Source organism: Ranitomeya imitator, chromosome 3 (assembly GCF_032444005.1).
Source record: "Ranitomeya imitator isolate aRanImi1 chromosome 3, aRanImi1.pri, whole genome shotgun sequence".
NCBI lineage: Eukaryota > Metazoa > Chordata > Amphibia > Anura > Dendrobatidae > Ranitomeya > Ranitomeya imitator.
Genome location: NC_091284.1, coordinates 234597164 through 234610426, shown reverse-complemented (window position 1 = coordinate 234610426; position 13263 = coordinate 234597164). Strand labels below are relative to the sequence as shown.

At 41.3% G+C, this 13263-nt stretch overlaps 1 protein-coding gene across 2 annotated transcripts in view; it reads right to left on the bottom strand.

Moving 5' to 3' along the window:
* Nucleotides 1-13263, bottom strand: part of LOC138672018 (complement decay-accelerating factor-like) — a 95531-nt gene that overhangs the window by 40484 nt on the left and 41784 nt on the right. For both annotated transcript variants that reach the window (XM_069760107.1, XM_069760108.1), the window contains exons 4-7: nucleotides 8848-9033; nucleotides 8522-8707; nucleotides 7467-7563; nucleotides 5819-5895 (exon numbers count right to left, since the gene is read on the bottom strand). In XM_069760107.1, coding sequence (XP_069616208.1) covers nucleotides 5819-5895; nucleotides 7467-7563; nucleotides 8522-8707; nucleotides 8848-9033 — 546 coding nt within the window. The remainder of the gene's footprint in view (nucleotides 1-5818; nucleotides 5896-7466; nucleotides 7564-8521; nucleotides 8708-8847; nucleotides 9034-13263) is intronic.

The following is a 13263-nucleotide window of genomic DNA, read 5'->3' as shown; positions in this document are numbered from 1 at the left end:
CACCAGATTCTCGCCTATTTGGGACAACATTTATCTACCGGAATTTAGGCAGAGGGAGGGTTTTCACTTTTGGTCTGCAGCAGGTATTAAACGGCTGGGGCAGCTGATAAGTCAGGGCAGACTTAAAACATTTGAGGAGTTGCAGGAAGAATTTCAGTTGCCACGGTCTGAATTGTTCCAGTATAATCGTATCTCTCATGCTTATCAGGCACAGAATAAAAGGGGAGCCATAGTGGTACAGATTGATCTCATGCTCGACTATATCCTTAAGAATAGCTGCACGAAGGGGGCGATTTCAGAAATATATGGGTTTCTACTTTTTTCTTTCCTGGAAAAATATCCCATCCGAGCCAAAGGGAAATGGGAAGCTGAATTGGGAATAATTGACAATGATAGATGGGAGTCGGTCCTAGAATATGTGCCCAAGATATCAATGAGTGAACCAGGCAGGCTATCACAGTTATTCGTAATCCATAGGGCCTATAGAACCCCTGACAGGTTGTTCAAGGCTGGGCTTAGGCAGAACTCGGAATGCCCTCGGTGCTCACAATCCCAGGCGGGGATATTGCATATGATGTGGCAGTGCCCTAGACTGTCCTCCTTCTGGATAGTTGTTTTAAATCGTATTGAACTGGTGTATGGATGTTCTGTCCCTAGGGTTCCACTGACTTGCATATTGGGATATGTGGAGGAAATTGTTACGGACAACATGTTTAAAATAGCTATTGCACGATTGTTATTCATTGCTAGGAAATTGATCGCCAAATTTTGGATTAGAGAGGAACCTCCAACAAGAAGAGACTTTCTTAAGCAAGCGGAGCATATACTTACTTTGGAGAAAAGTATCTACACCAAAAGGAATAAGCTGGACATCTTCCACAAGCTGTGGCAACCGTGGATGGACTTGAATTAGGATGATAAATGAGAATATAGGGAACCTAGTATTCAATGGAAATATAACGGATGTTTATTCAAATGTTTGTATGATGATGGGAAGTGGGGTGGCTCTGGCTGAGGTCTCTGGGGTTGGGCGGGGTGGGGGGGCTCTGGGTCGGGGGGAAAAAGTTATCTGTAAATGTTTAATGAAACATTATGAAACATTGTCATGAGAAATATTCTGATTGTTTATTCTTTGCGGATAATAAAAATCTATCTGATAAAAAAAAAAAGGTAACATCCTCACCTGTGACCTGTTTGCTTGTAATCAGTGTGTGCATAGAAGCTGAGTGAGTTTCTGGGATCCAGACAGACTCTTACATCTTTCATCCAGCCACTGACGTTTCTGGATTGTGAGTCATGGGGAAAGCAAAAGAATTGTCAACGGATCTATGGGAAAAGGTAGTTGAACTGTATAAAACAGGAGAGGGATACAAAAAGATATCCAAGAAATTGATAATGCCATTCAGCAGTGTTCAAACTGTGATTAACAAATGTAAAATCAGGGGTTTTGTAAAAACAAAACCACGGTCAAGTAGACCAACAAAAATGCCGTCCATAAATGCCAGGAAAATTGTTTGTGATGCAAAGAAAACCCCACAAATATCATCAGCTGAAATACATGACTCTCTGAATTGCTGTTTGGCTGTTTCAAGATGCACAATAAGGAGGCACTTGAAGAAAAATGGGCTGCATGGTCAAATCGCCAGATGAAAGCCATTACTGCGCAAATGCCACAAAGCATCTAACCTACAATATGCAAAACAGCACAGAGACAAGCTTCAAAACTTCTGGAACAAGGTAATTTGGAGTCATGAGACCAAAATTCAACTTTTTGGCCACAACCATAAACATTACTTTTGGAGAGGGGTCAACAAGGCCTATGTTGAAAGGAACACCATTCCTACTGTAAAGCACGGAGGTAGACTGCTGATGTTTTGGGGATGTGTGAGCTACAAAGGCACAGAAAACTTGGTCAAAGATAAAGGAAAGATGAATGCAGCACATTATCAACAAATGCTGAAGGCAAATTTGCACTCATCAGCCTGGAAGCTGCACATTGGACGTACTTGGATGTTCCAACATGACAATGATCCAAAACACAAGGCTAAGTCGACCTCTCATTGGCTACAACAGAACAAAGTGAAGGTTCAGGAGTGGCCATCTCAGTCTCTTGACCTCAATATCATTGAGCCACACTGGGGAGATCTCAAGCGCACAGTTCATGTTAGACAGCCCAGGAATTTACAGGAACTGGAGGCTTTTTGCCAAGAAGAGTGGGCAGCTTTACCATCAGAGAAAATAAAGAACCTCATCCACAACTACCACAAAAGACTTCAAGCTGTCACTGATGTTAGAGGGGGCAACACAAGATACTAAGAATCAGGGTCATTTGGATATTTTGGGTTGTCATTATGATTTAAAAAGAGAAAACAAAGTAGGTTGCATTTGAAAATGCAAAGAGAATGATCAAATTAATATTTTATATATCCAGCCTTTGCCTTCACAACAGCATTAAAACTTCAACTTCTCTAGGTCCCAAACATCTTGGAGAACTGACCACAGATCTTCAATGGATGTAGATTTGTGCTAGTTCTGCCTCTTTATGAAATTACATACAGCTTCAATGTTGTTAAGATTAAGGCTTTGTGGGAGCCATGTCATCACTTTCAGTACTTGTTGTTCTTCCTGAAGTGGAAAATAATTCTTGAAGGCGTTGCCCGGGATCTTTATATTGATCTTTAGGTCATCAATATCTGACCGGTGGGGGTGCAAAAAACATCTGCTATGTGCCAGCTGAGCTTTTTAACATTAACTCATGATGGAAATTATGAATAACGTATGCCTTTGTTGTTCATAGTAACCAATCACAGTGCAGTTTTTATTTTGTACTATATTCTGGAAAAATTAAAACTGCGGTTATTGGTTGCTATGGGTAACAAAGACAATTTTTTGAAGACAGAATCCTAAATCTTTCTTCATAGCCTTTTATTAATTTGACTGTTTTAAGTACAATACATCTTTCTTTATCATAAAAATGGGAATGAGCTTCTATGTTTTGATGTGTTGCCCCATGCCACTCTTTTTAACCCCTTCATGACCCAAGGTGTTTTCATTTTTTTTGTTTTCGTTTTTCGCTCCCTTCCTTCCCAGAGCCATAACTTTTTTATTTTTTCGTCAATATGGCCATGTGAGGGCTTATTTTTTGCAAGTTTTTAATGATACCATTTTGGTGCAGATACGTTCTTTTGATCATCTGTTATTGCTTTTTAATGCAATGTCGCGGTGACCAAAAAAACGTAATTCTGGCATTTCAAATTTGTTTCTCACTACGCCGTTTAGCGATCAGGTTAATCCTTTATTTTTATTGATAGATCAGGTGATTCTGAACTCGGCGATACCAAATATGTGTATATTTGATTTTTTTTTTTTGGGGGGGGGGGGTTATTTTGAATGGGGCGAAAGTGGGGTGATTTAAACTTTTAGATTTTTTCATTTTTTTGTCAGATTTTTTTACTTTTGCCATGCTTCAATAGCTTTCATGGGAGGCTAGAAGCTGGCACAACTCGATCGGCTCTGCTACATAGGAGCGAATCTCAGATCGCTCCGATGTAGTAGAATTGTTGCATTGCTATGCTATGGAGCTCATAGCAATCCGGCATCAACAACCATAGAGGTCTCAAGGAGACCTCTGGTTTTCATGCCAACGCATCGCTGACCCCCGATGGCCGGAAGCACTAGTTAAATGCCGCTGTCAGCATTTGACAGCAGCATTTAACTAGTTAATAGCGGCAGGTGAATCGCGATTCCACCCGCCGCTATTGCGGGCACATGTCAGCTGTTCAAAACAGCTGACATGTCCCGGCTTTGATGCGGGCTTACTGCCGGAGCCCACATCAAAGCAGGAGATCTGACCTTGGACGTACCATCCCGTCCGAGGTCAGAAAGGGGTTAAAGATGATCAAGCAATCAAAATGCAAGCTGGCTCTCCTTCTCCCCAGCCCTTGAACATTGAAATTGAAACACCAAGAAGGAAAACTTGCCAAGTTTTGGAAATAATGAGATTGATATACATGTTTCATGCTATAGAAATTATGAAAATATGGAAACTAAGGGCCCAATTGATCAAAGCTTCAATGCCAGAATTTTGACATAAAAGCTTTGAAAAGTTGCAAAATGTATGCGCAACTCAAGGTTACACCAAAATGTTGTGGCTTTTGCCGTTTTCACGCCAGTTTCTCTCAGCTCTGCCAAAATGGGTGTCTCCTCGTGCATAAATATTTCATGTGGGATCGTTGTTTATTATTATTTATTTACTTTAGCTAAATCATCACAATAACAATAATTTTGACCAGGGGTGCCCAAACTTCTACATGCAACTGTATACTTTATACTGTATACTAAACAGATGTGCCTTGGTTCATTGCACTTTTCCCCTGAAGAAGCCACCTGTCTTGTGACGATACATGGGGGCTACATCTCCCCCATCTACGCATCCTTTCCTTTTCTATACAGGTTACCACAATGTGCTTTGATATCGCTCTTATTATTTAGCTAGCGTTGGCATCATTTTGAGGTATATTTGAGGTATATTTCTTCTTATGATTCCTTTGGTTCTATTCATTTATGTGCTATAGATCTCACATTTTATCTGCTTACAGATTTACTTATTCCAATGCTGCATTATTTATATATAAATACTGTATATATATTTCCTTAGGCGCTTTTTTATACCTACAATAATACTTCTTTTTCATCTTGCCATTGCACTTAAGAACTGACAATAGTTTTTTTTTGCTATTATATTGTCTTACTGTGACAGGGTCTGTACTTGTGACCTTTCCTGTTGGATACCCGTTTATATATTTTTTCATTGTATTTTCTATCTTTATCAGATGGGTTGGACTTATGCCCTAACAAGGGATCTATCTGATTATCATTTGTGCTAGCCCTTTGGCTTTTTAAGTGTTTTATGTGTATTTTTGGCTCTAATGTTTAATAAAAATTATACTGACATTATTGGGTGATCCCTTCTCCATTGCATGCTTTCTTTTTCTCTTTCTGCCAGTTCATGTTTATTGGGTATGCTATAGTTTGATCCCCCATATTTGTTTGTGCCAAAATGGGTGGAGCTGGGGCACAGCAGAGGCGCAATGCTGCAGCTCATGTTATTCATCACAAGCTGTGGCATTCCCTACTCCAGAAATCTCACTCAAGTCCCTAACTGGAGTAAGATTTCTGGTGTGGCACACTCCACTCATCAGACTCTCCAGATTCATGAAGCACCTCTTCATGAGTCAGGAGCATCAGACTTCACTATACCCCATTATGAAGACAAGCGTTAAGTATGCTGACCTTAATAAATGAGGCCTTACATTTGCAAACCATCTCGATTTATTCAGTATCGAGTGTGATCGCCACACATTTACATGCCTTGCCGGCCTTTCAATGAGGCTATTAATGGTTGTCTGAGGATGTTTACCACGCTGGATGCACTTGGGCAAATCATCAAGATCTGCAGCTGTCAGCTCCCTATGTAACTGAAGACCAATGACATCCCAGATGTGCTCAATAGGACACAAGTAGCACCAAGAACTGCGATTATTTATTTAAAAATTTGTGTCTACTGATTTATCTATAAAATGAAAGTTTTATCAAAACTCTTGAGTGTAAGGGATTCTATTTACCACTTTCCAGTTTCTATATACTGTTGTAGATGAATTCCAATAAATCACAGTAAGGACTGTTGGGCAAATTATTTGGGGGCTTGTTTTTTGATAACAAGTAAAACATCACATAAAGTAAATAAAAGTTAGAAATATTTGTCTTATTTCATCTGATATGACCCTGTAATGTCATATTAGGATAAAACCCTACTAACTGTTACACGAAGGAACTGTCCCATTCCACTTTTCATCAGCTAAGCAGTATCTGGTGTCACTTCCAAACAGCTTGTACCTGTAGGATGAAGATAACATTAGGTTGTTAATGTAATATAAGTACTGGATTTATGCCCCAATAATCCTCCATAAAGTAGGTAAAAACTTTTAAGGGATTATCTCAAATCTAACATTTTCGCAGAACCACTAGGACCCCAGCAAATCATGTGAACCTGATCTCCTTTGTCTCTAGGGCAAATAGAGTGGTAGTTCACATGTGAACAGGGCCACCATCAGGGCATTACTGCCCTTACTGCTAGTGAGCAATCACGGATCATACAGGGAGCGATTACAAATGCACACGGAGTTAACGCCACTCAGTGTGAACAGGAGGCTGAGCTAAAGGCTCAGTTACTCCAAAGAAAAGGAACAGTACAAACGAGTACTAAGAGCTAACTCCTGTTAAACGTCACAGGATAAGCACACAAACTGAACTCACACTCCAACTGAACCATGTCAATCGCACACAGAAACTAAACAGATGCTGAGTGCAAGACTCTGACTAGGGTTGAGCTTGCTCTAAGACTCTCCTGTGCTAATCGCACACATGTAGGTAACAGATGCTAAGCCAAATGGCTAATTACCCCCACTGATGCTAGCTACCTGCCTACGTGTACAGTCCAGAGCTAGGCAGACATACGACACATACAGACAGAATGGTAAGGTCTCCACACACAGCAACACACAAATGATACTAGCGTGCCCGCGGGCGCCATTGGAAGTCTTTTATACAAAAGGCTCCACCCCCAAACACTCACGCCCAGTTGACTGAGGCATCGTCCCCGGGCCAATCTGGAGCTGCCACATCACCAGACCTGGAGACGTCAGACCACCAATAGGAAGACGCCACATCATGGACATGCTCAGTTAGGTGATTTCTGGACTTAGACTCCAGAGCGTCCGGTCGCCACTGCCTATTGCTGGTTACCATAGACTTGGCTAGGCAGCCAGCAGTATCCAAACGAACAGCATGAGCCTGAGCAAGACGAGCCTGGGACCAACGTCTATGCTCAGCAGCGGCCGAAGCTGAACAGGAGACCGCAGAGGCAGATAAGACTTGGGATCTCTCCCGTGCAGTGGGAGAATCCGACGCCTAAGGCCGGGATCACACATGCGAGAAACACGTCCGTGTCTCGCATGTGAAACCCAAGCTCTGGCACCGGCACTCCAGAGCGGAGCTTGCGGCCGCATATGAACACATGGAGCCGCACGCTCCGCTCTGGAGTGCCGGCGCCAGAGCTTGGGTTTCACATGCGAGACACGGACGTGTTTCTCGCATGTGTGATCCCGGCCTATTAGTGTTGTTCATGGAATATTTTAGTCATGTGCAGCTTTGAAATGTTTTTCTGCTGTAGCCAAATGAAGCAGGACATTGCATTGCACTATTAACAACATCTGGAACATACAACTACTTTACTTGTGTCCCTCCCTGGGTGTAATTTTCTTATTCCCACAGCACTGTGAAGATCATCTAATTAACATAATTCACCTAATTTACAAAATAGGTATTTACATGTAAATCTCCCAACCTTCTGAATGATACAGTGTAATACTATGCTTTTGGTTACTGATTTGCATTTTCAGACTTACCCTTCTTCACATTTATAAGATGCATTGGATCCAATCACAGTATTCAAAAATTCTACTTTTCCATTTTGAAGAATATCTGGCATGTGACAATCCAATTCTTAAAAACATTAAATAGTTATAAATTATTTTATATTAATGTGTGATACCAAATAATGCAAATCCGATAGCAACATATACAGTCATCCCTCTTTCATGCACATTAACATTTCTTCTAGGAAGTTGTTACGTAAAGGTTACATACTGCTCTAAGTTTTCATCTGCTTTTATTTTCTGATTGTGTATTTTTTTAGAATTTTCTGTACATAATTATGGAACAGACCTATTGCGCGAGCTTATGTTCGCCTTTAAAAATATGATTTACAGTAGCCATATGGTCCACAGACAGCTAAAATCTGGAGTGGACACATTAACTACCATAGGAGAGTTTTCAGTGAGGAGTGGGAGGTATATTGTGACCATCACCCTTTGTGAATAGCATGATCTTGTGTTTTATATTGTATATAAAGGTGTACTCTGTTATTTAAATCATGCCTGTAATGATAATGAGACCGCTGAAAAGGAAGCATGGGCCTTCTACTAGGCTTCGTGGCTAGGTGATGTCATAACATAAGAATTCTGACAAATCCCCATTTTCGAGCATTCTGCTTCATTTCTCCCAATCTTCTCATACAAATTCATGCTTAGTTGAACTGAGCACGCATGTGTTCTTTATGCAGCAAGGGAGTTAGCTGCTGTATGACACTTCTGGTGAAAGCTTCCTGGGGTTACAAAAGGATCCATCATAACATGTATAATCCTTTTTTTCACAATTATCATTAGGGAAGTGTTCACAAAATGCACGTAGAGTCTTCAAATTTTTAATAAGGGTCGCAACACTAGCCATATTGAATCTAACCTTATAGATAATCTTTAGACCATAATTCTTTTAGACTTTGTATCAAGCATGAAATGATTATATGCTTTTATATATGTTTTTATGCCAAAACCCTTTTCCCACCTCTGATAACTACTGTACTGAATGACCAATAATCAGCAATGGGATGGAATATCTTTACTTTTACAGAAGACCTTCGGAAACGTTGACCATTTTCCATCATCTCCACAGGAGGAAACATTATTTGACCCAGGGATGTACTGATAAGTCGATAAACAAGAATATGTGATGTTGTCTCCTTCTACATAGGACTCTTTTTCAGGACTCGGCACAGCATATGACAAATTTTGAGGATTTGGACAAATCCCTATTTTGGGGAGAAAAACACAGACCAGTTGAGATGTCGCTAAATAATTCTCAAAATTTGACTGCAATTTTGTAACATGAAACAACAGAAGTATATTGTTTAACAAATTAGTGTACCCATCCCCCATGGAAAATCTTTACTTTTACAGAAGACCTTCTGAAACGTTGACCATTGTCCATCATCTCCACAGGAGGAAACATTATTTGACCCGGGGATGTACTGATAAGTCGATAAACAAGAATATGTGATGTTGTCTCCTTCTACATAGGACTCTTTTTCAGGACTGGGTATAGCATATGACAAATTTTGAGGATTTGGACAAATCCCTATTTTGAGGAGAAAAAAACAGACGAGTTCAGATGTCTCTAAATAATTCTCAAAATATTACAGCAATTTGGTAACATAAAACAACCCAAGTTTATTGTATAACAAATTAGTGTACTCGTCTCCCTTTAGCTACGCAGAATGCTTATTTAGTAGTTTTGGAAATGTTGGAATATTGACCACTCTCTTTTACTTAAAGAAGCACTCCTATCAAAGTTTTAGCCTCTTAATATATTGCAATCATCATATTATATAGCACTGTGCACTTACAGTTGCTCATTTTGACGTTCTACTCAGCAAATTCTTCTCTTTTCTCTACTCTGTGTAGAAACAGGAAGTCTCTTGTCCCTACATGAATCGTTCTCCTCTTTAGCTCCTGACCCATCTGCTCCCTCCTCCCCCCTGAAAGGGACTTTTAACTCATGCAGGGAAAATTGACCTTCTGATGGATGGTGTTGGGACTATGAGCGCTAACTAGGTCCCAAGAACTAGGGGCACACTAGGTTATCCCTGTCCCCCAGATTACTCCTGAAGGTGGAGAGGCTGGGTTCCCATGCCTTGCTATGCACCTATATGAACCCTTTTCTGTCCTCTGCTCCACCCAGGGTAGTGGGAAGCTGAAGTGTATAGTAACAAACTAACCAGACAAACAAGATTGGACAGAAATAAATGAAAATACAAGCCATACAAAATTCACACACCACACAACAGAGTGGGACACAGGAGTTTAAGGAAGGAAAAACAAAATAGGAGAGGATGAGGATGTACACACAGACAAGACTCCAAGCAACAATCTCCTGAACAATCTTGAAATGCCAACTCCGACCACAAACTACACCTATAACTCCAGAACCAGGCAGTAAAAAGGAACACTGGAAATCCTGAAGTGCTAGAGGCGAGTATATATAGCAAAGGGGAGTGGCCAAGTAGGAAAGCTCAGGAGCTTCAACTGAACAGATTAACCTTTGCATGCTAGCAAGGAAAAATCCTGAACTGTTTAATACGATGGTAAAGTTCTTCTAACCAGTGTAGGAGTTCGTGAAACCAGACCAGATCTTCTGGCTCCTCTTTGTCACGGTATCCCCACGACACCCAATTCTTCTTTCCCTCTGAATCATCAGTCAGGGTTAGTTGGTAGGCCACTGAAGGCCTATACAGACAGGCTGATAATTGGGGAACAAGTGTTCGTAGGAACACTCATTCTCAACCATCAGTTGTCTAACTAGGGCAGCACCCATCAGAAGAATGAACAAAAGGCTTTTTTGTTGAGTTGTCCTTTATAAACAGGCTATGGGCTATCAATAAAATGGCGTCTATTCTATGCATGCAAAATGATCATATTAATGATCGTTCTGTGTGCATAGTATTCTGGTCGACCTGTCTAAACTGGGCAATAAATGACCTGTACTGTATTTTACTGTACCATATAATAAATAAATATTAATTACTTTTACAGAAGACCTTCTAAAATGTTGACCATGTTTAATTTTCTCCACAGGTTGAAACATTAGTTAAGGCTAAGATGCAGTTATAATTGGGTAAACAGGAATATGTGACATTGTCTCCTTCCTCGTAGACTTCTTTGTCAGCATTGGGCACAGCATATGACAAATTTTTAGGCTTTGGACAAATCCCTGTTTTTGGGAGATAACGGATCCAGGTCACATTTTCCTGCAAACACTGTTAGAACTAAAAAGTACAATGCTGAGCTTAATGCGTGAGCTTAACAATAGATACAGAAGATGCTACCCATGATGGGTTATCTGGTCAAAACAAGAAATCACCTATCTATGGAATAGGTGACAACTTGTTGATTGTGGCAGATGCGAAGCTAGGGGTTGAGCATGGGGTTAGGCACATCTGAGTAGGCCCCTTAGTCATAATCCCGTTAGGGTGAAATCAGACTACCATATTAATGGTCACCTCACAATCCACGGACTGGCCGTCGGCTCTCCTGACCTTAGCGTGACAGCATATGTTTCTATGCAACTGTCATGCTCAGGTCAGGAAACCCGACTACCAGTCCAAGGATTGTGATGTGATGTGATAATGTAGTAGTCAACTACAGGCCTATGTATCACCACAGATAACACAGTAATAAATGAGCACAGATAATGTAGTAGATGCTACCTGCAGTCCCATGTAACATAACAGATAACACAGTGATAACTAAGTACAGATAATGTAGTAGATGTTACCTGCAGTACTATGTAACATCACAGATAGTGATAACTCTCCGAGAACAATGTAGTAGATGTCATCTGCACTTGTATGTAACACAGTGATATAACTCTTTGAGCACACACAATGTATATGAAACCTGCAGTCCCATGTAACAACACAGTTGATGCAGTGATTATACACGGTGTAAGATGGATGTAGGACATCTAGTGGATGGGAGATTATCCTGGAGTAATACTTTAACATGTATAAGACCAAAAGGGGTTAATCAGCCATGACAGTTTGATTGTCAGCAGCTAAAGAGTTGGGAGAGATGGCTGCTCACCATTTCTCTACCCCATGAGTGGTTCACTTTGAAAAATGAGACTTGTTTGTCTCAGACATGTTTGTGTGTTTGGAGGAGTGCAGATCTCCTAGATTGAGTCCTTTGCTAAAGGACAAAGAAGCTGGACTCTAAAGGTACCGTCACACTCAACGATATCGCTAGCGATCCATGGCGTTGCAGCGTCCTGGCTAGCGATATCGTTGGGTTTGACAGTCAGCAGCGATCAGGATCCTGCTGTGCCATCGTTGGTCTGTGCAGAAAGTCCAGAACTTTATTTAGTTGCTGGATCTCCCGCAGACATCGCTGAATCGGCAGGGCCGCGCTTAGTAACCCGATGTTTACCCTGGTTACCAGCGTAAACGTAAAAAAAAACAAACACTACATACTTACCTTCCGCTGTCTGTCCTCCGGCGCTGTGCTTCTCTGCACTGTGAGCGCCGGCCAGCCGGAAAGCTCTCCGCTGTGCTTTCCGGCTGGCGCTCACAGTCAGTGCAGAGAAGCACAGCGCCAGGGGACAGACAGCGGAATGTAAGTATGTACTGTTTGTTTTTTTTTCGTTTACGCTGGTAACCCGATGTTTACCCTGGTTACCAGGGGACCGGCATCGTTGGTCGCTGGAGAGCTGTCTGTGTGACAGCTCTCCAGCGACCACACAGCGACGCTGCAGCGATCGGGATCGTTGTCTGGATCGCTGCAGCGTCGCTTAATGTGACGGTACCTTAGGCTAATCAGCACAAATGTATGGACTCATTACTTTATGTTTTACTTTATGCCGTACAAAGGCCATATTTAAGTTTTTCTGTGATGTGGTTTATGAGGACTGAAATAAACCATCTGGACTTTAAATACAAACTGTTCTTATGAAACCTCCTATCGCTCCCAAGTAAGTAGCATTGTTATAACGGCAATAGAACCAAACCAAAGTGCAATGGTACAAGCAACATATTGGCAAAAAAGTTGCTTGGAAACTGTGGATGTAATATCATTGTCTACTTTCTCACTTGCATTCCAAAATGCCAGGCATCTGTTCTGCTTTTAGAAACAAACAGAATAAATTATTCAAAATTAATCCACTACAAATCTGATACAAGGGGAAACAGTGCAATCCAACTGATTATGGGATGCATCTGGGTTCTAATATGTTGAGTTTAAGGACAGAAAATCAATGGTCTGCATGATGCTATTGTTCTTCCATTCTAAATACAAATATATAGAGGAACCCAGAAGACCTACAATAATCAATGGGGTCCCTTTACTTCCATTCATATCAGTTATGCAGAGGATTGAGCTCCACCATGATTTCCATTTGACTGTTTCTAAAAACGGAAAAAGCAAACATAATGTCTGAATGCAGGTGTGAAGCAGCCTAAAGGTACCGTTACACTAAGCGATGCTGCAGCGATATAGACAACGAGCCGATCGCTGCAGCGTCGCTGTTTAGGTCGCTAGGAGACGTCAAACACAGCAGCTCCAGAACGATGCAGGAGCGATCCAGTGACGTACTTATCGTTCTCGACGGTTGTTAGCTCCATGTTAAAACATTGCTGGCATCGTTGCTTTTGCTGTCAAACACGACGATACACGCCGACCTGACGACCAAATAAAGTTCCGGACTTCTAGCTACGACCAGCGATGTCACAGCGGGATCCTGATCGCTGCTGCGTGTCAAACACAACGAGATCGCTATCCTGGACGCCTTAATGTCACGGATCGTTGTCGTTCTCGT